This window comes from Lepisma saccharinum, chromosome 10, assembly GCF_977018435.1.
Source record: "Lepisma saccharinum chromosome 10, izLepSacc3.1, whole genome shotgun sequence".
Taxonomy (NCBI): domain Eukaryota; kingdom Metazoa; phylum Arthropoda; class Insecta; order Zygentoma; family Lepismatidae; genus Lepisma; species Lepisma saccharinum.
In genome coordinates, this window is record NC_139238.1 from 176,893 (window position 1) to 201,726 (window position 24,834).

At 39.7% G+C, this 24,834-nt stretch overlaps 1 protein-coding gene across 5 annotated transcripts in view; it reads left to right on the forward strand.

Annotated features, from left to right (window-relative positions):
* The window catches only part of LOC145993728 (beta-1,4-glucuronyltransferase 1), a 40,216-nt gene extending 15,600 nt beyond the window's left edge, over positions 1-24,616 (forward strand). For 2 of the 5 annotated variants that reach the window (XM_083129464.1, XM_083129467.1), the window contains exons 2-6: positions 2,494-3,100; positions 15,481-15,883; positions 18,576-18,729; positions 20,399-20,972; positions 22,489-24,616. In XM_083129464.1, the coding sequence (XP_082985590.1) occupies positions 2,494-3,100; positions 15,481-15,883; positions 18,576-18,729; positions 20,399-20,620 (1,386 nt within the window). In that variant the 3' untranslated portion in view covers positions 20,621-20,972; positions 22,489-24,616. Of the gene's footprint in view, positions 1-1,033; positions 1,039-1,087; positions 1,176-2,493; positions 3,101-15,480; positions 15,884-18,575; positions 18,730-20,398; positions 20,973-22,488 lie in introns of those variants that run through there. The other 3 variants (XM_083129468.1, XM_083129466.1, XM_083129465.1) reach the window with 3 other exon arrangements.
* The last annotated feature ends 218 nt before the right edge of the window (positions 24,617-24,834 follow it).

Genomic DNA, 24,834 nt, shown 5'->3' on the forward strand with positions numbered 1-24,834 from the left:
TTTTTTTGAGACGAAGATTAAATCCAATGATTTCAATATTTTAAAACACAGTCATCATTATCATAGGCGTATAAACTGCAAACAACCATATCAAGAAATTGCGACAATTTCACAACAATTTTGTACAAGTTTACCCTCCTAGATGCTCATTCAAAAACCCAAGTAATTTAACTACTCTACATATTCGCCAGTAATTGACGGAATCCCAAAAAAGGGGGGAAGGGGAAAAAAGGTGGAACTGCGTTGTTTAATGACGTCGTCGCGATTAGTTAATATCATTTGTTAAATAACAGATTAGGAGATGGCTTTCTTTGCTTAAAGGTAAGAGGAAGTTATTGAAAGAAATCTTCTGAAAAGTATCTGTGAGCAAAATGTTGGTAAGATTTTTGAATATTGATTAAATTATGAGTAATGGCAAATGTATAGACATTTTTTGCGATGTCCTCTTTTCTATGACTTTGTCCTCCTTTTTCGCCATGCTCTGTCCTCTTTTTTAAATGTATGTGTCTGGTCACGCTGGTCACACTTAATGGTTGAAGAAAATGGCTTTCATTATTATGCAAATTAAGCAGCATAATATAATAATCATTTAAATTTGTATTTGTAGTACATATATGACTTTGTGACGTTAAGCTTTGAAATGCTGTAGACACCAGTTCTTCTGAATATGTATGTATACATTTTTCTTCACTTTAGTTATACTATTTGTCCCTACGACATTCGATAATTATTAACATGCGTATTATTACTGCGTTAACTTCAACTTACAGAATTAGAAGCCCACGGTATAATTATTTTGTTCTCTGTTGGTAAATTTTACGCGTTTGTGGAGTGGAATGTGTACAGTTATTCGCCTAAAAATTGCAATATTTTGTAGCACAATGACTCACAATCTTCAAAATAATTGGATGAAATATGAAAACTAAGATATATGAAGGGGTTCCATCTTAGTATCACCCAGCCTCGACATTTTTGGCTTCAAGTTGACCCATGTTAAAAGGTTCAGATTTTTTTCTGTCTGGTAGCTCGAGATCTGTGGTAAAGCCTGTAGAAATAAAACAAGTACAGTTTAACATGTAAAGTATGATATACTTTTAAATGTGTTAAATATTAACATTACAAGTTTAGACCTTTGTAATGAAATGGTTTGATTTCGTAAGCAGGTTTGACTGTTGGTAGGTTCTGGTGTTACTTCAGTTAGACAAGCATCATACGTAATATTTTACGACAAAAATTACTACATTAATGCACAAGTTAATCGTTTATTGTTAGTCGTAGTATTAATGAAAGTACAGTTTAAATTCCTCATCATCATTAGGTTAGCTCACACTGCGTAATTTTGTGATTTCTAGCAAGCTTACATTCTACATATGGTTTACCATAATATTCAATCGCTGAACATGTCACCCAATGAAATAACCGTCCTGCCCCTCAGAGGGCTGTTGCGCCTTGCAGCACTCTTAGTTTAATTTTTATTTCAAAGAGACCGCACCCAACGAACGTCACTGAAACAGGTTTTCAAGGTCATGGGTTATCATCATTATTTATCAAGCCATCTGTAACGAGAATCATTTACGCTTCAAACAGCATTATGATTCTCGAAGCTAGGAAGAACCATTATCAGTTAGGCTGTTTGAGATGTATTTGCTGACAGTGGCGCCAACTTATGTGGGAGGTTCAATTCCACCAAGCAATTTATCGTCTTATTATCATCATTAAGTCAATAAGTAACATTTTAAAGTAGATAATAATTCATTGATATTTCTCCTGCCGTTTACGGTTCTTACAAGTAGCCTACAAAAAGAATTGTGTTTGTAAGAACCGTAATCGGCAAGAGAAATTATTCAATAATGCAAGCAATGCGTACATACAATAAAAAAATCATTGTTGGTGTGCATTAAAACCATGATATATGGATTTTATTGACTCATTTACTTCGTTTCTCTGCTACTTTTGCTTGAATTGGTTTATTTTACTTCGCTTTTCCGCAATTTTTGTCTAATTGCGAAGATGGGGATAAGTGATGATATGATTAAAACTGATGAATGGAAACTCACAAACATCCATGCCCAGGCCGGGATTCGAACCCGGGATCTCTGTGTCGTAGGCGATGTGCTAACCACTCCGCCAAGTAGGCCTGTCACGATTCACGGAAGGGGTGATTAAAGCTTGACGCTCACTGAGACGCGGTAATAGAACGGAACAATTTCGCTTCCGGCGTCTCAGTGAGCCATGACCCACAAGATGACCTGCAGACTTCTAGCCGCAAATTCCGTGTTTCGGTTCCGCACGTTCCCCTGTAGTAAGCGTTACACCATTTGTTTTCAATTGAAGCGGACAATAGAAGTTCTGTTGCTGGATATTTCCGTGTTTTCCCGCGTCTCAGTGCGCGATGTCCCTTATGAGATTTTTGTGAACTTATAACTGAGGTGTATGAGCTCACCCAGTGTTTTCAAAATATTTCGTCCCCTGATTTCTGACTGTTTCTTTCAGATGAGATGCCGTCGCCTGTGGAACCTGAGCATGCTGAGCGTCGTCATCCTCACCCTCTGCAACATCCTCCTCACCTTCCGCCTTCTCCAGTTCTCCGACTGCTCCAGACCTTCGCTGCCGGAGCAGCCGCCAGCTGACGTCACTTTCCGCGACGGGACACCGACGCCGCCCGCCACCACGGAGGAGAGACCGGCGTGTCCCGTCGGAGGGAACGACGGCGCCACGAGGAGCGCGACCACCACGCCGACGCCCCCTCGCGACGACCGCTCCACCGTCTTCCGGATGGACGCCAGGCTGGGCCGCTGGGACCAGAAGCGCTCCTACAAGTTCTTCGATCACGTGGTGGTGGGTAGCGATTTCCTCCGCCTCTCGGAGCAGTACTCGGTGTGCCTCGCCACGCAGAGCTCCCTCGACCGCCTGTTCTCGCTGGTGCAGGTGGCACACCAGTGGACGGGCCCCGTCTCAGCCTCAGTGTTCGTCCCCGCAGAAGAGTTTCAGCTGACCAAGATCTACGTGGAGTTCATGAGGCGCTGCTACAGCTACGTCAGGAGGAGGGTGAGCTTCCACTTCGCCTTCCCCTGGGACCACCCACCCAAGGATCTCCCAGGTTAGTTCTCGTCATCAGATTACTCGTATGTCCTACTTACATACTTATTTACTTACTCCGATCCTCTTCGAGGTTTCCTAGGGAACACTTCATTGGTTAGGATCCATTGCTATAGCTCTTGTTTAGACTTACGGCGGGCGGCCTACGTGCTGGCAAGGGAAGTGGGGATCGGGGAATAAGCGGCAGACCAACCAGACAACAGCGGTGGCGCCGAGAGTTACGACGTCGCTGGCGTGTGTGCTGCGCGCACCTCGTTCTACAGGCTGCTGCGTTTCTCATCGTGCCGGATTGGTTGCTTTCCGGCTCTCCACTTCCCTTGTCACCATGCAGACTGCCCAACGTAAGACCAGACTTGCTTGATCTCACATAATGCCTCTTCTGGTCAGGGTCTGCTCAATGTTTTTGTTCCATGTTTGCCGTGCTCTTCGTAGGAGCATTTTCTTTTCCATTCCTCTTGCTCTTGCCTCCCATATTTCCTTCGGTGTTCTTCCATCCTTCATTCTATTTAGATGGCCAAACCTCTATGACACTTTGTTCCATAGGTTTTGATTTTAGTGTCACCCTGATCGTTTGATTCCTAATTCTATATTTATCTTGTTTTTCCAACCACTCTTCTTAAATATTCCATTTCTGTCTATATCTACCTACTTGTCAGTACCCACAATAAGCTCACTGTAGAATAGTTGGTAAATATGTTGATTTGAATGTTGCCATTTCTGTTTTCTGGCTGATCTCTTTCTTTCCTAGACACCCTTGATTGATAGAATAATATAGTATGTATTTACTAACACAAAACAATGGTGCCAATAGGTGAAAAAATAAATCTAGGAGAAATGAACACAACTGGAAAGTTTCCTTAGTACCTTAGATAAACCATGTTTTTTGCCATCTCTACAAAGGAACTTTTCACGGTGACCCAGGGTTAATAATTACTTAATTGGGATTGATGTAATGTCTTACTCTTTAGTTTACTTAGCATTTGAATTACGTATACTTCGACCCAGGAATATGTAGACCAAAGCCGCGGATCTAGTAAGGTAAGGGGAGAAAGTGAGTCAGCGGAGGTAAGCAGTGCGTCCTGCTTTAAACACCTGGAAGATGCATTCATTTCCCCTCTCACGAGTTCATTGGTCGGTCTCGAGTCTCCACTTGCGCAGAGACTGTTTTCGTTCGCTCGCATCAGAGATTCCCTAGACATTGTGGAAACTGGCAAACGATACCCTGGTGCCTGGGCCTACAACGAGTTTGATTCTCTGTGGAGTGTGTGTTCTATATCCTGAACATGTTTGTTTCTGATTGTGCCTTCTCCCATCTCACATAATCATCATTCATCTTCATCATCGTTGGTGACCAAAAGTTGCAGAAAAGCAACATAAAATAATCACAATTACACATGCAATGCCTCGAAACTATATGTTGCTAAGTGTTAATGTAATGATAGCAGTTATTATCTTCATCATCTTCTTCTTCTTGGGGATATTTCTAGTTGACAGAATACCCGAAAAAATACTGTTTGCAAGTCCCTCCGCATGTGCTACACTATATCAGGGAATATACTTGATTGATAGCAAAGTATCTTAGGGCATTTTGGCTATACATATAAAGTATTTAGCTTATTTACATTGCACACGTGTTTAGCAAACTTACACTGGTTACAATGAAGAGAAACGTTCGTATTTTTCGTGCCGTTACGTGGTAATAAAACTTAAATACCAGTATGCTAAACAATTATTTCGATACAAATCTTGCCCTGAAATGCAACTTTTGCTGTGCAACCTTTCACTAGTGGAGTAGGAGTGCTGAAAAATATTAAAATATTTCATTTCTGACAACAAACAAATCCTTTACGTTCAATGTAGAATGTAGGAAGTTCAAACTAACGACAGAAGAAGAGACGTGATACTACATGACGATAAACAAACAAATAAAAGAATGAACTAGTGAATTGTCTATATTTCTAAATGCTGACAACGTTTCCACTTTCAATATTGGTTGACTTTGAAGTATGCAATTGTGCCATCTTGGTTCAACATCGCCACCGAAGTTCCCGGGTTCGAGTACCTTCCTGTGCATGGGTGTTCTTTGTGAGTGTCCCTCCATCAATTTCATATGATCATCGCCCATCCTCACCGTCGCAATATGACAAACGTGGCAAAGAAGTGACTATAATTAATAAAAATAAAACTCAACTATTCGCATATTCCATATACAATAAGTCGCACCTATATAATTGTGTTTACATCGCCCATGTACTTTGGGCAGTCAGTGTTTAGCTTTCAGATAGTATCTTTGTTGTAATATAAGTATTTTACAACACTATTTTCTGTGACGACTGTTGTGTAAGGTGCTGCCACCTAGGTAAACAAAGCTGCACTATGCCAGTGCCTGGGGCAGTACGTCCTCCGACCCACAGCGGAATACCTCGCTTATCTCTTGCTCCGGCTAGCACGACAAACACTACATGGTGGCAGCGGTGGGATCCGGTGGGATCCGAATTCGGTCGAACGGAAGAGTGGAATAGCTAACATGGGATCCAGATATCGTGGCTCTACTAGACTTTTTTGAGAACCGAAAACAAGGTACGTGAGTATCAAACATGCCTAACAATAGTGATTCGTCGGTAACCGGCAACGTTTTGCATTCACTAGTGAATGTGAATCCTCCTGAACAATTTGACTTTGTTCGACCAGAACTGTGGCCATTATGGAGAAAAAGGTTCGAACGTTATCTAAGTGTTTCGGGCTTGGTTAACAAAACTGAGGACGAAAAAATCAACCTACTTCTATACGTGATGGGTTCACAAAGTGAGGAATATTTGTTGCGTTTCCCGGAACCACGTTCAGTGAGCGACTTGATGAACAAGTTCGATTCTGTGTTTCTGCCACATCGTAACATAAGTTTTGAACGATATAAGTTTAATACCAGAGTGCAAAATGTGGGGGAACCAGCTGACGTGTTTATCACGGATCTGCATAGACTGGCTGAACATTGCGTGTTTGGTAATCTCAAGGACGACATGATTCGAGACAGGATCGTCGTCGGTGTAGCGGATAAACGTATGCCCGACAAACTACAGATGCAGCGAGAATTGACGCTTGCCGAGGCAGTTAATTGGGTTAAGCAGCACGAACAACAACAGAAGAATTCACATGAAATTGCCGACCAAGGACAGGTACAACAAGTGACCAGACGACGCGAACAGACGACCGGGAAGGACTACGCTAGTAGAACCGGGACCGGAAGTGCAACGTACAGTGGTGGAAAAAAGTTCTTCCCCATAAGACTTTAATGGCTGTAAATAATGCCTGAAAGGTAGGCAACACACATTGCACCTTTAGGTGATCGGGTGATTCTGTCTGTCTCAAGGAGCAACTCGTCTTTCATGTAATAGCCAACAGACACAGGAAATGTAGAAATATCACGTGACATCAGGTGGAATGTTGTTCGTCATAAAATCGCCTTTTCTCAAGCCAGGTCGCAGAACCGACAAGAATTATAGCCTATGGCCGAAAATGATTCCCCTAAAACCGTTGAACGAAACGCTAAAATAATTCTTGCCTTAATTACAAAGGCTACTAAACTATATGTGCCGCGGTAGCTCGGTCATTAGGGAGTTTGATTACCATGCGAGAGATCTGAGTTCGATCCCGACTGGGGAGAATTGGAATTTTGTCCACCTGTTCAAGTGGCTCCGGCGCCCACCCAGCGTCGTATAAAGTGGGTACCTGTAGGAAACTTAAGGGGGGGTAAAGGCGGCCAGGGGGGTGGTGCTGATCACATTATCCCCACCACCTTTGGCCGTAGCAAGAAAGTGTGGGACCCTAACTCCGCACCCCCTACACGCCTTCATGGCTTGGTGCAAAGCACAAGGTAGCACTTTGCTTTTTCATTTACTACGACCCGATTTTGTCGGAACAGAACTTTCTAATTTCTACGTGGACTTTCTTTCAAGTTCCGTAGGGATGTGAATAGCCTCCAGTTTTTCTTGACACAATTTATCCATGTTATATTTCGTTATAAAAACCACGGCCGATATCCTGTGTGTGTGCGGGGGGGAGGAGGGCGCTATAATTCAAACATGTGAGGTGATACTTTTCTCACTACTCCATTCTCCGATTCTTCTTATCAGAAATAAATCTTAATTCCACACACTGAAAATGTAGCATTTCCTTCATCTTAGCATGCAAATATCTAGCAGCAAAGTAATGTGTAGGCACATAGTGGTTCGGATACCACTTTAAACTGTATGTGCATTCGCGATTAGTCTTACTGTGCATAAAGTGGACTTAAGACACCAAATCAACCAACCAACATAATCCCGTTACTGTCCAGATTATCGAAACCAGAAGCTTCGTCGCGAATAACATAAGCAGGAAGACAATTTGAAATTACCGAACAGAAACAGAACCTAAATCCTACAACGGATAGATTGGATTAAATCGACGATACAGCACGCGTTCTGAAATGAAGAAGAATACGAAAGTTGAAGGACCTCGATACACACACACACACTTTTCCTCCCCTCAATGGTAAGATATTTTTCTTGCAGAGAAGCCTTTACGTAGGCCTTCAAGGCCACGACGAGAAAGTGTTTTACATGCAATGACGGGACCAAAACACGGGCCTAGTTTGATATGAAAGCTGTGTTCCTCCTTATTTCGTACGTCATTGATAACAGGAACACGGGCCTCGTCTGCTAACCCTAGTTTCGTAGAGCAGACGCATGCTTGCCACTCTTTGGTTCAGTGACCTTCGCTAGTAGTTGGCAAGAGTGAATGACTCACCAGATACCTGTTGCCTGTGAGCTTATACAAGAATAGATATTTCGTTAGCGTCTGTAAGTATTGTTTCATCTACAGTTATATCAGTTAACGTTCGAATTGTTTCCTAATGGTTACGTTATTTATAAATTAGTTCTCGAGAGTGAGCTTTCTATCTATTTGTATGGGGGGGTGTATACAGCCTGCATGTATTATTTTTTTCCTGAAACAAGAAGAAATTCCAAGACCAAAAAAAGAGTCGTAGAAGAGTAGTTAACAAAAAAGAAAGACGAAAACGAAAATGTAAATGTTTAAATAAAGTATTGTATAGATCGAGTGAATAATATTTTCTCCTCGATGGCGTAATGATAACGTCGTCACCTTATAATCAAGGGATCCCAGGTTCGATACACGGTGGTCGCACGTAGTAGTTCGTATGTCATTTTAAACTGATGGTCCAGTCCAGATTAGCTTATCTGTGCAGAAAAACTAAAAAAGAAATTGTCACAGTGTAAGAAAAAGTCATGTTCAATCACATACAAAAGGGAATAATTTATTCCATGTTGGAGTTCACATTTACAGTATAGTATCTAACCAACACAATTATGGATCGCAGCGTATTTTCTCAGATCCATTTTAATTATACGTGCATGATAAAATAACAGAAGTTGAGGAAAGAGAAAGTCAAGCGAAACACAGATGCCTTCTCCAGAATTTCAAATCTCGTTACGTAAGGTTCTGGGTTGAAGTCCCGGGCAGACATGACTTTCTTGTTCTTGCCCTTTTATCTGCTTTATTTCATCATAAATCGTCGTTATGGTTTACCTACAGGGGAAGAATAATGACAATTGCCAATACAAAGCCAATAACGAACAGACCAACAACTCAATTAGGGAGATGTCAAGAAAGAAACAAGACTTGACAGTGTCTCCGTCTCTAGGTTTCTCGAATTGAAAATTGCTCTCCCGTTCTCGGTCAGTTAAATATAGAAATCGAAAAAGTATGTGAAGATAAATATATTTCATATATCCCGGTTTTATAGGAGATTTCGTGAGAGATGAAATAAGTACTCTTCGATCATGTTTATTTTTATTAGTTTTGTTACGTAACATCACTTTTCTTCCTAGTCGCGGACGAGTGACCATTACATGAAATTAATGACGAAATACTCAAACACCTGTGACAAGGACGGTTCTCAAATCCGGGAACTTTGGTGACGAGATCGAATGTTGACCACTTAATGAGCTTGCGCACCGAGTCTGCTTAATGTTCCTTGTGTCAGGTAATTCGAAATAACTGTCAATATCCCACATTCATTATCATTTGTTTCATAATTTATCTTATTGATGTTATTAACCTGAAGTCGAAGAAATAGTTGAAAGGCAATAATGCAAGATTGAATGTCTATGATGTTACTTCGTGCCGAATAATATGACGTGATATTATGATATGAATATATTAATAATATAATATGCCTAGTCATTCCATTGATTGATCCCAATTGCGCACACAAAATATGGTATAATGTCCACTCCTAAGTAACCTCCGTGGCGGAGTGATTAGCACAGTGCGCTACGACAGCATGGATCCCGGGTTCGAATCTCGGTTTGGCCATGGGTGTTCTTGGTGAGTGTCCGTTAATCAATGTCATCATATCATCACTCATTACTCATCTTCATCGTCGCTATTTGCCAAAAGTGAAAGAATAGCGACACTAAATAACAAAAATCCAATTAAATGGGACATCTTCACCGATTTAATTCTTTCCGTACCAAATTCCCAGTGGTTGGCCGCGGTGGCTCAGTCGGTAACGCGTCTGACTACCATGCTCCAGGTCCCGGGTTCGATCCCCGGCCGGTTCAAATCCGGGAACTTTTCTAACGATGGAAGCGGCCCCGGCGCCCACCCAGCGTCGAATAACATGGGTACCTGGGGGAAACCCTGGGGGGTAAAGGCGGTCAGGGGCGTGATGCTGATCACATCACCCCCACTCACGACCGGATCAAGAAAGTGTGGGGCGTTACCCCCACACCCCCTATACGCCTTCATGGCGTGGTGCTAAGCACAGGGGAGCACTTTTACCTTTACCTTTTTTTACCAAATTCCCAGTTTATTACTGCTTTTTGCTTCATTTTACTGCATCTCAATTGTTTTCCGATTCGAAAAAAATTGGAATGTTGAGCAGTTGATTGTGCATTGTTTCGTTGTTTTGATTGTTTAATTAACGTCGCATTAATTAGTTTTAGACCAATTGTGACAGAGGGAATCGAGAGCACAAAGGAAGGGGAAAAGACAAGTTAGAGACCACGGCTCCCTTTAAAGGTAGGATTCCTTGAACACGACTGAAGTGACTGCAGAATATTATGGATAAAATTTGTTTCGCTTTTTCCTTTTATTTCTGTTTCAGTTATTTTACTTCGCTTTTCTTCTCCCACTGGCGTTAATCCTGTCGGTGAGGAAGAATTATCGTGAAATGGACGATGGGACAAAAATATATTTGCCTCTCCCACGGTTCGAAACTGTGACCACAAAATATTGTCTTATTTTTAAAATTTACGCCAAATATGGTTTCACTTGTCTCTTTCTCAAGGCGTTCCATTGCCTCTCCGATGGCGTAGTGGTAACGTCTTCGACATGTAATCAAAGGCTTTCGAATTCAATACCAGATAGAGGAACATTTGGTTCGGATCCCACTTTAATCTGTAGGTCCAGTGCATAAACTGGACTTAAACCATTAGCGTGTGGCATGTGGCCTGTGATGAGAACCATCATTTCATGAACCTTCTTGACAATGACTAGTATCACTCGAAGAATATTTTCTTACGAGTAGACCTTGTTAAGAAACCACTTGCTGAAATGTTCTTCTTGAGGCCACTTAGCACCCAGCAGTTGTTTGTTGTTGCTGGGGCATGACTCATGCTATCAATGCTCAATCCTTCCCGAGAACTCAGATCCACCAGACAAACTTAAACGAATAATTTGTTATTTGGGTTGCATAAACAACAGGCTTAAAGACGTTACAAAATTCTAGGTCCCGTGGCCCAGGTAATTCTTTCTCCGACTGTACAGGGGAAGTAATTCTCGACCACCAGCTCGGAGTAAGTACAACACAAACTTAGAGAAACCGAAGTATTGTCCCTTCTGTGGAGGACCATTTCACCCGAAATTAAAGGATTGCCCAGCTAGAACAGTGGCGTGCAGGTACTGTAAAAAAGTAGGACATTTTTTTCGAGTTTGTAGGAAGAGAAACACGAAAACAATCAATCATTTTGAATTTGGTAATGTGATAGAACAAAACACTAACGAAAAATCGAGGGTGGAAGATAATTTTGTAGGAAATATTAAAGGATCTACTTCTAATTCAGAATTCAGTTGGTATCGTTCAATTTTCATTAAGGAACTTGGCGATAATGTTAATTTTTTGATCGATACAGGTGCTGATTGTGTATGTGTACCTGATAAAGTGTTATTTCCAAACATGTTGAGTAATTTAAATGCAAAGCAATCGTGCCTTAAAGGACCCGATGGTACACAATTAAAGGTGTTAGGTACTACGAATTTTACATTATGCTTTAAAGGGAAGGAATTTTGTACAAGAGTATATGTAGTAGAAGGGTTGCAAAAACCATTGCTTGGTCGAAATGCAGTCACTGCTCTGGAAATGCTAAATGTAAATAATCTGCAAAAAGACCTACGATCTTTCACAAAAGTTGATATTAATTCACCAGAACATTGTAAATTGTTTCAAAACATTGGAGGATTTAAGAAAACAGTTTCTATTACTATGAAACCTAATGCAAAACCATATGTACAGGTTGTACCAAGAGTAGTACCCATACCAATGTTGAAAAAACTAGAAGTAGAGATTAACCGTTTGAAAAATCTGAAAATAATTGAACCGGTAGAAGAAGTAACAGACTGGGTTAGTCCTATTGTGTGTGTGCCTAAAGGTAATGAGGTTAGGCTATGTTGTGATTATACAAAGTTAAATGAGTGGGTGTTAAGGCCACATTTCCCTATGCCAAAAGTAGAATCGACTCTTGCACAATTAAAGGGAGCAAGGTATTTCAGTAAAATTGATCTAAATACCTCGTTTTATCAAGTAAAATTAGATGAAAACAGTCAACTGTTAACTACCTTCATTTGTCCATTTGGAAGATTTAAATTTTTGCGTATGCCATTTGGGATTTCTTGTGCTCCAGAGTGTTTCACAACACAAATTTCCATGTTATTGCAAGGTGAAAAAAATGTAATTTTTCATGTAGATGACATATTGTGCTTTGGGAGTACTATAGAAGAACATGATGAAGCTCTTAAAAGAGTCTTAAATAAACTGAAAGCAGAAGGTATTACTATTAACAAAAGCAAAAGTATCTTTGGTGTAACTAAAGTTAAGTATTTGGGTCATATCCTGTCTGAGAAAGGTATTTCGATAGACCCGGAGAGGGTAAAATCTATTGTAAACATGGAAAGACCTACTTGCATATTTTGATCCTAGTAAACAGTGCATTGTTAGTGCAGATTCATCTTCATATGGCATAGGTGCTGTGTTATTTCAAATGAAAGGTGCAAAAAGAGAAATCGTTGCTTATGTTTCTAGAAAATTAACACCTACAGAACAAAGGTATGCAAGCAAGTGACGACCACTATCAAAATATCTATATCCCACAAGAGAAAGCACTGGGTCAGCATTTGTGCTGAACGACAAAACGTCTGCTGTCGCGTGGCACAGAAACATGCATACAACTGATACAAAGCATTTGATTATTTTGTCTACTTCCTCTACTCTATAGAGTGTGGAACGTACCCACTAGAGCTGGCCTGGAACTTAACAATGACAACGGATACAACGATAGAATTCGACAAGAGTAACAATGAAGAAACACAGATCCTTTATAAATTGATTTATGTTGAAACTGGATGCTGGCTATAATCATAACATTCTCAATTGCAAAATTTGCCATTAGATTTCCTTTACCATTTGATATCAAAAGAATTGTAAATTTGTCTTCTTCTTACTTGTGTCTTTTCCAAGTCCCACTCCCACTTGCAATTCTTCGTAAAACTGGTATTTTTCTTCTGTTGGGAGCGTGAACATCTGCAAGGCTAATATCGTGAAATTTAGCTTTAACACGTAATCTGAAATCCTTTCATTAAACAGTTCAAAACCCATCTTTCATTTTTATTTTATTTTTTTATGAATACAACCTTTGATACAACGATTTTCATGGTCGACGAGTTCTGATAATGAAGTGGCAGATTTAGTGTTTAAGCTCGTCGCCCGATCATTAGTACTTTTGTCATCCTCGTTGGAGTAGTAGTAACGTCTGGCGTACTCAGGATTTTAGAACAGGAGAGGGATTACGTGTGTATATATGTTAGTCATATTGCCATCTTTTCCTGCTTTTGAAGTTAATTTTAGGAATACGGGGAGGATTTCGTCAGGAAATAGAAAAGTTTCCCACCGAAGTTTTAAATAAGTCAGAGGATTCGGATAATATATAATAAATTTGGCAACTATGTTCATTTTGGCTTTCTTTTATTCGCTTTAAATTAAAGAAGAACGTATTTTTTCTGTCTTTTCGTAATAATAATAAAAAATTCCATTTCAATGATCCTCAATAATGGACACGTGCAGAGCGGCAGAGCTGGTGTAATGTAAGCTCCAACAAATTTCAACCTCTATCAGCTATTTTAATGGTTAGTCAGTCAACATTTTGCTGTGGAATTGTGGTGACGTGCTTCTGTAGTCTTATTGAAATTTATGCTTAATTTAATTACATATCAGGATTTTATTTTAACATTAGTTAGTGTTGATTTCACCGAGTCATTCTCTCTGCGACGTTTTATCGGTTAAATCCCGCCATGACATATGACTGAGACTTGTAATCAATCGAATTCGTTTCTCGATGGAGGCACATTGCACAGTGGTTTGGATCCCACTTTCAACGTTAGGTCAAGTCCCAATTAGCCTATCTGAGCATAAGGTGAACTTTAACAAACAAAAAAGAAACCCGATGCTTATAGTGTTTCAGCTTTCAATACTGCTGGGAGGTTGCCAGCATTAAGTAATTTGTACCTTGGAATTTACACTTTTTTAAAAGTCGAATTACCATTCCCAACAATTTGAGTCGTAAATACCTGTCTATTTTTTTCTTACAAAATTTATAACTACCTCTCTAACCTTCCTAATCCTGAAGGTTTATGACTGTAGCAACACAAACCTTCCATATGTAACTATCTTGGGGAAGATCAATCATATCTTTTGCATCCTTACCGATTTCTTGTAAGTCTGTCTCAATGTTATCCCTCAATCTTCGTCTTGGCCTTCCTGCCGGTCTCTTACCATCAGGCTTCCCTTCAAGAACCCTGTAAATTCTTCTCTCCTCTCCCATTCGTGCCACATGCCCTGCCCATCTAAATATTCTTGATTTAATTATTCTAATAATATCCAGGGCCTCCCCGATGGCGCAGTGGTAGTGTCGTCGCCTTGTAATCAAGGGGTGCTGGGTTCGATACCCGGTGGAGGCACAAGTGGTTCGGATCCCACTTTAAACTGTAGGTCCAGTCCCGATTAGCCTTACTGTGCATAAGTGGACTTAAAACACCAACTCAACTCAACTCTAATAATATCCGGACACGAACACAAATTATGCAGTTCCAAATTATGTAACCTTCTCCACTCACCTGTCTCCTCATCCCTTTTAGGTTCAAATATTTTTCTAAGGATTTTCTTTTTAAATACTCTTAATTTATGTTCCTCTTTTAATATAAGGGACCAAGTTTCACATCCATATAATACTACAGGCAAAATTACTGTTATCTATATTTTAACATTTAATTTCTTAGATATTATACGAGAAGATATAAAATGTTGAAGAGAAAAGTAACATGCATTTCCTGAATTAAAGCTGATTTTTATTTCCTCTTTAATAACATTTTCATTTGTTAGTATTACTCCCTAAGTACTTGAATTTGGAAACTGGTTCAAACGAGTTGTTCTCAATAATTAGATTTTGTTTGGTTCGATAAGCATATAGTTAGTTTTTTCTTTGCTAACTTCCAAATCTATCTCTTTAGCTGCTTTGCAAAATATTTTAGCATTATTCTTAATTGTATTTTGGTTGATTGATTGATTAACTTTTGGTTAATTTACAATATGGGGATGATTGATGATATGATGAAATTGATTAATGGACACTCACCAACATCCATGTCCAGGCCGGGATTCGAACCCGAGACCCGTGGCGTCGTAGAGCGATGTGCTAACCACTCCGCCACGGGGGCCGTCTTAATTGTATTTATATCATCCCCTGGTAAGTCTACATCATCTGCATATGCTAAGAACTGAGTCACACAGTTTAATTTAGTCCTTCATTAGTTATTTTACCTTCCTAATAGCATATTCTAATGTAAAATTTAAGAGCAATGAAGATAATGCATCTTCTTACAAAATTTATACAAAAATTAACGTGTTTCCTCTAAATGAAATATTAATAAATAAATTATGACATAATCGTAAAGTATGACTTGAGTTGACGACTCAGTATATTTTATGTTAAAAAAAAAAGAAAAACTGATCTAGAGAACCCGTAGGATCATGCTTATCTGTTGTTCTAGGTGAGCCACCGAACGTCCACCTGGACTGCCTGAAGCCCGAGGCGTCGCTGAAGCTCCTTCTGAAGCTGAGGCGACCGGAGACCGTGAAGTTCCGGACGAAGCTGGCCTACCCGCAGAACCACATGCGAAACCTCGCCCGCAAGAACTGCCAGACGCGCTTCGTCTTCCTCACCGACGTCGACATCATCCCCAGCACGGGGCTGGCCCAGCAGCTGGACCGCTTCCTCGGGGCCGCCGTCTGCAGGGGCCTCTGCGCCTACGTCATCCCCACGTACGAGCTGGACGAGAGGGTCCGCTTCCCCAAGAACAAGACGGACCTCGTTCGCCTGGCCAAGAAGGGGCTGGCCAGGCCTTTCCACCAGAAAGTCTTCATATACAACCAGTTCGCCACGAATTTTACAAGGTACCGTTGTTTAAAGTTCTTTGCACAATGCATAAAGCTTCAAAACAATAAAATTACACGAGCATGATGTTTCTTAGGCCGGCTTTAGACGAAAGCATTTCCTTTAACATTTTTGCTATCATAAATGTTGTGTGAATGCTTCCAAAAATCTTATAGCAGATAGCACGAAAGCATTTCATGGAACGTTTCAGTTAGCTTTTGCGATCACAATGTGTAATAGATACAACACGAAAGGCACATCGAGTTACACCATCTATGGCGAGTGCACGGTGTTAACAATTTTAAAAAAATCTTCCATACGTGTACAGTAAACGTAATGTATATATTTAAGGAGCGCCATTATTATGGACCTAAAACCATTTAATACGAAACATCATTCCTCTCAATTGAATAGTTATCGGTCGTTAAAAATGTAGTGGTACATTGTTTACATCTCACTCGGCCGCCATTACATCTGCACGTGTGACCTAGAGGTAGCTTCTGTTATGCTACGAAAAATGTTACGGAAATACGACCGATCCTATCCTTGAGAAATGACGTGAAATATGCCATGGCATCTGAAATGCCATAAGATTTTTCACTTTACACGGTAGCATTTTGGTCATGGCATAAATATTAAAAAAAAAATGCTAAGGAAAATGCTTTCGTCTAAAGCTGTACTTAGATTGACGATGTTTCACTATCCTCAAGGCATTTTTGTCAAGCCATGTAACTAATATTTGCTACAATGAAAAAACTGTTGGATTTTAGAAATCATGAAATATCCATGTCATGTCATATCTTAAATTCTGGCAAAAAACCGACCAATAACTTATGGGCAACCTGTATTTTCACTTTTCATTACATTTTATGTACTTTACACATCTGCTATTTGATGAAAATAACAAACGTAGCGCCTCAGAAAATGTTTCTAGTTCTGGACAGAGCGTTTGTTTATTCCATCCTCTTCAACCTTATTGTCGTCAAAGCGTAAAATGAATAACCGGAAATACTTTAAAAAATGGATTTTCTCTGCTAACAAAACAAGTCTTCAAAGTTTCTAGCAGTCATCTAACGTTTTATTATTATTATTACCTACCACTTTAACAGATTGCATGACACAATATGAGAAACTTGACTGCAAATTACGTACTTAAGGATGTGTTAAAATTGTCATGATACAGTTAAGGGTGCGTTTCTTAACGTGTTCGAGCCACAAATTTGGGTGACGTCGAAATGAGGCAATTTTGCATAGTATATTCAGGTGATAATATTTGGCAAGTTTATCGGTTTGAGCAGGAGCGACCTGCTTGATATACACGTATTGCAAACTAATTTAAAAGCCATTTGGTTTAATTTGATTAATTTTCGGGTTGCTATTCCTCTGCAGCTCAACTTAACCCACTTGCGCTTTCAGGCGCTTCGGGTATGACACGGGTGACCTAATTTGCATGAGTAAAGAGTTAATAGGGAGGATTTTGGTTGAGTGTAAATATGGCTACATGGATGACATAGTGAGTGAATTGTTCTTACCTCAGATAGGTTGCAGTAATTATAGGGGGTAGTTCAGTTTGTCGAGTTCACTTCGCTTGGTACGTATCTACGTATTTCATCTTATCACCTTTCATCCTCATCTTCGCAATTATCCATTGTGGCGGAAATTGAAATAAAATAAAACAAATCAAATCGAATCAAAATGCTATTCTACTCCTTATTTTCACGTTCTAGTGTTCTCTACGGAAGATACTCTCTATTTTAAGACAATACCTTCCCACTTGTGTGTGCTGCAACTGCTATCGTGTTTCGAGTACTAAGTTTTGATTTATAGATATAAAAGTATGGAAGTAGCTATACGACGTTTGCTGTAACTGTGCTATTCACACTACTAGGTGTGACGTCATTTGTAAGTTGTTGCCGCTGCATTGGCGTCGACTATAGAAGCAAGTTCAAAGTGGCTAGGTTGGCAAGCACGACTACGATTTTTCACACAATAAATTAATTGCCTGTGTGTTTTTACTATGTTATATATTCTTCACCATCTTCTTCGAATACTACAATCTGTACCCATGTCATATAAACTTTTGCGCATTCTCTTTCCAACAATATGGTGGTATCAGAGAACATCTATGTTCGTTGGTATAGCATTGTGCGATAAGCGTGTTCATGTAACAGCTAGTGACCCGGTCAACGGAGTAGTCTAATTAACAAACTAACTCTCTAGCCTTCTTAAACCCAAAGGTTTATGGCTGCAGCAAAATAAGCCTTCCATCTGACCCTATCCTGGGCAAGATCAATCCAATCTTTTCCATCCTTACCGATTTCCTTTATTCATCCACCTTCGCCTTGGCCTTCCTACAGATCTCTTACAATCAGGTTTCCCAACAAGAATCCTGTAACCTCTTCTTTTATCTTCCATTCGTGTCACATGACCTGCCCATGTCTTCTTTATTTAATTATTCTAACAACATCTGCCACGTCATTCAATATACATATATGAATGTTGAGTTTGCTTATGTAATAGTTTTTCTTGTATGTACGCATTGCTTGCATTGTAGAATTATTTTCCTGTAGTTTACGGTTATTACAAGCATAAGAAAACAGTTTTTCGTTGTAATATCCGTAAACTACAGGAAAATAATTGCTTATGTAAACCATGCTATTCTATCAATTTACTTTCCTCAGTTGTTTACATCCTGTTGACTTTCGACTGCAGGTGGCAGTCGCTGCAAGATGCCGATGAGGATGTCCACGTGAGCCATAACGTCTCCAACTTCGAATTCCTCTACGAGCCTTTCTACGTGGCGCCAGACACCGTCCCTCCCCACGAGGAACGTTTCGTTGGTTACGGATACACCAGGAACACTCAGGTAATAAGCAATTGTTGCAAACGTGTGTCTGTCCGCTAATCTTTGATCTAATGCAACTCCACTATTAAAGGAGTTACAATGGATTTTCTTAGTTAGAGCATGAAGCGGTAGCCATCTTGGATTTATAACGTCTCACAGGTATTCAGCCAAAATTGCTGGTGAGACACCTGGTAGCACATGATTGTGTACCACGCTAGCAACGTATTACCGGTAGTTATATATTCCCTTCATTCAAAAACCCACGGGATTACAAGAGTGGAGGCACTGAAATAAGATGATCATTGATATTACGTTTGCTTTTCCTGGAGAGAAAGGTTCTGGCACTCTTTATCTTGGTTTGTTATAGTTCATCATACGAACTCAAAGGGGTCCGCAAGGAGAGCCAAAGAGGAGGGGCATCGGTTGACCTTTTATTTGTTACTCTTTTGTCTATTTCTTTCCTTGTGTCTTTCTTCTAGCTCTCGTTCCTTTCTACCTATTCTTTCGTGTTAACTTCCGCTCTTGTTGGCCATTTCTTCTTCTTTATTATTTCTCTGTGTCGATCATCTGTTATTTCTCCCTCTCTTTCTGTCCCTTTTCCTTTATTTTTCTTTTCTTTCTCTCTCTCGCTTTTCTATTTTCTCTCTCTGGTCTATCTGTCTCTTTCTGTATTTTCTCTCTCTCCCTGGTTATTTCTTTCTCTCCCTCTCTCTTTTATTTCCATATTTCCTATTTCTCTCTCTCTCTCTTTCCCTCCCTCCCTTTTTGCATGTTGTGTACATTGTGTCGCTTCCTTTTTCTCTTCCTTTATGTCTCTTACTTATGCTTGTCTTCTCTTGACTTCTCTCTGTCTGTATCTATTTTTTTCTTTTCTCTCATTCTCCACCGCGTATTTCATCTCTATTTTTCCTTTCTCACCTCAAACACTTCTTTCTTAAGATGACATGTAAACATGATATCGATATATCTAACTTAAGGATTTAGATTTTTTTTATTTTGACACTCCCTAAACAATTTTCTGCGGGCGTCCATGTAAGAAGTACTCAAAATTTCGTGTTATTCAAAAAAGTGATCTGAGGAGAGGTCAATGCCATGCTTGCCCGTGCTCATTCTTGCGTTGCGTCTCATCTCCCGAGAAAATGCAAGACCGAGCGTATGGAGCGTATGGTGCTTGGCCCACACGAAATAATGAATTTCACTTCCCCGTTCCCTGAATCGTGACAACAGGGCACTCGATGTCGCTCCTGGGTGTATCAATACTGCTTCCTTGACATCAAGTTGTCCACCTTTGGAGATGTATCGCCACATTTATGACAATCTAACTCCAGGACTTTCCACAGATCGCTCGAAGTAGTGGGTCTCAACTTCAACCCCTTTGATACACTTATGACTATAGTTTGGAAAACTGTCTTAACGAAACTTCACGAATCACTTTTCAATTTTCATTCCTGATCCGAAAATTTGTCATAGATTGCCCGGCCCAATGCCTAGACGCGCGATGCTAGTGCAGATATCATCACAACACCTAGACGAGAATTTCCCTCAAGTCTGTAGATACACGTCTAAGTAGACCTGATTTTACACAAGAATACCACTGATGTCTTAGAAACAAAGACAAATTTCGAAAGAGATATAGCAAACTTCAATAATCGTGTTCACATTTACGTGTCTGACGCGTGTCTCTTTCCAGGTGTACGAGATGTTCGTGGCGGGATACCAGTTCCAGGTGCTGTCGCCCATCTTCACCTGCCACTGGGGGCTGCAGAACAAGAAGGGGCGGCCCGTGTGGCGAGAGAGGCAGAACAGCATGAACAGGAGGAACTTCGAAGTCTTCAAGCGAGAAGTCTACGCGAGGTACCGCCGCGATCCTCTGCGTATGCTCCTCCCGAAGAAGCCCGTGGCTGCTGGGTAGACGCGCCTTCCCTGGCTCTGCGCAAGATCTCCAAGGGGCCGAGGAAGGAACAGAACAATGAAGTTCCAGTTTAAAATAAAACGAGCTGTGAAATGTATTTCCCCCCGAAAACGAAGTGACGTGGAGCTCTATGTAGTTGTTCTTATACTGTAAGGGAGATCAGAATATTTTCCTCCTTGAAACTCGCAAAGAAACTCGACTGTTACTTGAAACAGGGAGTATAAAGTGAGGAACGTGGAAGTGGCTGATTAAGAAATAAAGAGGCGTTTCCTTACGGGTGTGTCTTACTGACAATATGAAATTGCTGTGCATAATCAGTGCCAAAAATTGGAAGTACAATGTGTAAGTTCAGGTAAGAATTTTCTTACTCTATTTTTAAATAATTTCTTTGTTACAAAAGTACCATACCTCCTGGGCCATAAAGCGAATAATAAGTACATTTTGTTATCCCACCTACATCTGCTTACTACATCCTTAGCGGGGTGTAAGGGGTGACCTTCCACGTAGTACACCCAAATGTCAACCTCATTTCCACGTTAGTACACCCTGGACTAAAGACTAACGAGGCTCTGGCGACTGGCACTATGGCCAGTATAATTTTGTGTGTGTTGTCCTGTTTGTTGTCCTGTTTGTGCCCGTTTACGGCCTCAGCTTTTAACAGAAGTCAGAACATTTTAACATTTTTAGTTATGCAACGCTAGAGTTGTTATTTGTAATGATAAGGGGCTGGCCCCCGTATAATGTGACGGGAGCAAAATAGCCTAAGTGCTGACGCTCCCAAAATTTTAAATTCAATTTCAATTCAATACATCCTTCGCAATTGATGACGAGGTACAGTTTTCCGTACAGTAATTCAATGCTGAACCTGTAGTCTAAACAGGGACCCGGGCCACTACGTGCCATCACCGAGTATCGAATCCGGGACCCTTGATTTTAAGGCGATGACGTCACCACTAAGTCATCGGGTAGGCCCGGCATGATTTCAGCATAGCATGGAAACATGGATCGTTCAAAGAAAATTAATGTTACTTTGGAATTCAAGTCAAGTCACAATCGATAGAGCTTTCAGACGGAAACGACAGCCGACAAGTGACAGCGGTGTTTGACACCGAAGTGAGTTTTAAAGTCCACTTTATGCACAGATAAACTAGTCGGGACTGACCTAAAGTTTAAAGTGGGATCCACCTGACATCGAATCCGGGACCCCTTGATTGCAAGGCCAGGCAGAAGCAACAACCGACACGGGCACCAACAATTCACCGCGCATGTGCGTACTATAGACCAAGGCACAATATTGAGAAAATGATCCAGTCCGAGTGACATTTTCAGCTTGTGGTGTCGCTTTTGTTCCAAAGTTTACATTTATTACTGAGGGTTCGTTTCCAAGCAACAGGTATCGCTTCGATATGAAAGCTCTCTATCAATTTTCCAACACACCGTTTATTTCCCCCCAAAGAAAAATCCTCGTTACGCCCGTAGCCCTGATGCCTTCCGAGCACAGGTAAGAATTTCCTTACTCTATTTTTAGATATTTTTTTTGTTACAAAAGTACCATACCTCCTGGGCCATAAAGCGAATAATAAGTACGTTTTGTTATCCCACCTACATCTGCTTACTACATCCTTATGAAATAACCATCGCAATTGATGACGAAGTACAGTTTTCTGTACAGTAATTCAATGCTGAACCTGTAGTCAATGGAACACCGTCTGCTAGGAAGTTAGATTTCCGACAAAAGGAACTCCGATTTCAGTTTTCCAGCAGGGGCGGTCGACTCGAGATCGAAGGTTAAGTTAATTTTAAGATATTCATATCGCATGTTAAAAGTCCAAGTTGTAATTCCTCACTAACTTCTACTTCTCTTGCAGAACCAACGGATCGATGTATTCTGACTTAGTTCTATACTTTCCCGCTAGATGGAACAATCATTCGGTTGTACGATTACACCACCTGGCGACATAACGTTGAACTACATGCATCGAGAATTCCTTGTTGTTGGAGTTGTGTGGGTGCTTCGTGAATAATGTGCCAGTTTTGCTACATGTACGATGTGAAAATTCTTGAGTTGCAGAAATGGGTTCACGCGTTGTTTCAGTCAAAAACGTGCAACATTTACAGGTAACGAGGTGACGGTAAATGCTGTTAATGATTGAAAATTGTGGGAAATTGTGTTGTATGTTTTAAATGTAATCTTGTTCTCATGACAATGTATTCAAATGATGGCAGCTGTGGGAACATGATCGACATTGACAAGAAGTGTACTGATAATTTTGCAGCTTTCAAACACAATCATAGAGTGATACCGACCTTTGTCACTGCTTGCCTGTCAAAACCATTTCAATCCAACCTAGCTTTGTAAGTGATTGGAAGCTTCCTAAGTTTTGCTTTCACACAAATCTCCTGTGGGGCGTCAAACTAGTAAACAGGTATTTTCACTGACACTCAAGCAATACAAAGTTCTTCCGATCGAAGTCTATTCAGTTTTCCCTTAAGTACAAAAACAGTGCATCCAGTTACACCAATTTTCAAAATTGAATAAATGATTATGCGAATCAGGAAATACAGCACTGAACTCAGTTCTCATTGTCTTCAATGCTGATAATTTTATTTCGCGGGCCAGTGTGTGTGTTTTATTGGGGAGGGTATATGCACACAGTCTACTCTGAAAAACACAACAATCAATGTAAATAACGAGAAAAACAACATTTAGCATCTTCTTAACACTAGGATTAATTTTGCAGGATTGCTACTTGTGTGCAAATTGACTTATGAAGAGAACTGAATCATCTTTTGTTCTACAGAAAATTACTATACACTACTGTGAACACCGATTTATAAATTTAAAGAATATTACTTCTGACCATAATCTGTGAAAAAGTCCCTTCCATCTAAAGACAATGCCATTTGTATATATTTTAAGCATATTTACTGGACGTTTTTAATCAAAATTTTTCTATTTTAATAAAATTATTTATTTTATATATTGCAGAAAGAATTGTAAAGTAAGTGCTTTATCACTACTAAATGCATAGTTGATTCTGCAGTTCACAAAGTTACTGTTTACTGATTACTTATCTTGTTATTTCAATTGCATAACACAAAATATTTTTCTTACCAATCACATAGTTAATTCATAATAAATTTTATAAGATTGATCTTCCATTTTACCTTGTCCAACCACCTTTAGCTAGCCCAAGAGGTGAAAAGCGACGTAACCTAACACTTTTAGAAGTTCGTTGTAAGAAATTATGCTATATCGATAAAACTACTATTACTTACAAAGTACACCAATAAAATTATGATGAAAAAATACCTACTGCTGAAATTTGAATGATTGCTACACTCGAAAATTATTGAGAATGACAAAACTTTCTTGCTCTGGAAGTAGCCGTTGTCTAAACCGGCTGGCTTTCTTGAGTACAAGTATGGGCAAAGTGAAAATTGCTGTTTCTGCTATAAAATTTTTAAGCAAGGACAATAAAAAGAACATGAAGAAAGTCCTGACATGGAAGGATACTTTGCACGTATTTGCAGTTTCCTATTCTTTGTATCACACAAATAATTGACTCTGTTTTCCTGTACATTAGATCAGGACAATGATTATGTCACCACGTGTCTTTGTTTCTTACAAATGTGCCAGGAAATAACAAAAGAAGAGAATTTTCAGGTGTACTGAATGGTTGATATTTTAGTCAGGTGATATTCTGTGATATCATTGCCATGATATCTGAGTTGTATCTTTTGTCTATTACTGTGTCGGATGTTTGTATGTGAATACGTGTAAAGTTGTTTATATTGTACAAGAAAATTCACAAAATGGGATCAATATTAACTGTGGTCAATTATGTCCAAAATTGGAATATTTTAATTGTGTAATAAAATGAAATTTTGTTTTAATAATTGACGGTTATGTGTCTTTGAATAGTAATTTATCATGTTATTTTTTTTTCAAAGTGGTGACTTAAGAATTTTACGTGGTAGATTGTATGGATCCTGATGTGTAAACAAGATTAGTGTTTCTTCAAAGTTCAAATATAATTAATTTGTAATTCAGATATTTCACTTGCTACAATTTATTATTATTAGATTACTTGCACTAATATGAAGTTTTTCATTAACTATGAGGAATATACATGTATAACATTATTTATGCACACAAATATTGTGGTTTTAGCATACACACAATATGCAATTTTTTTTTTGACACTATCAGA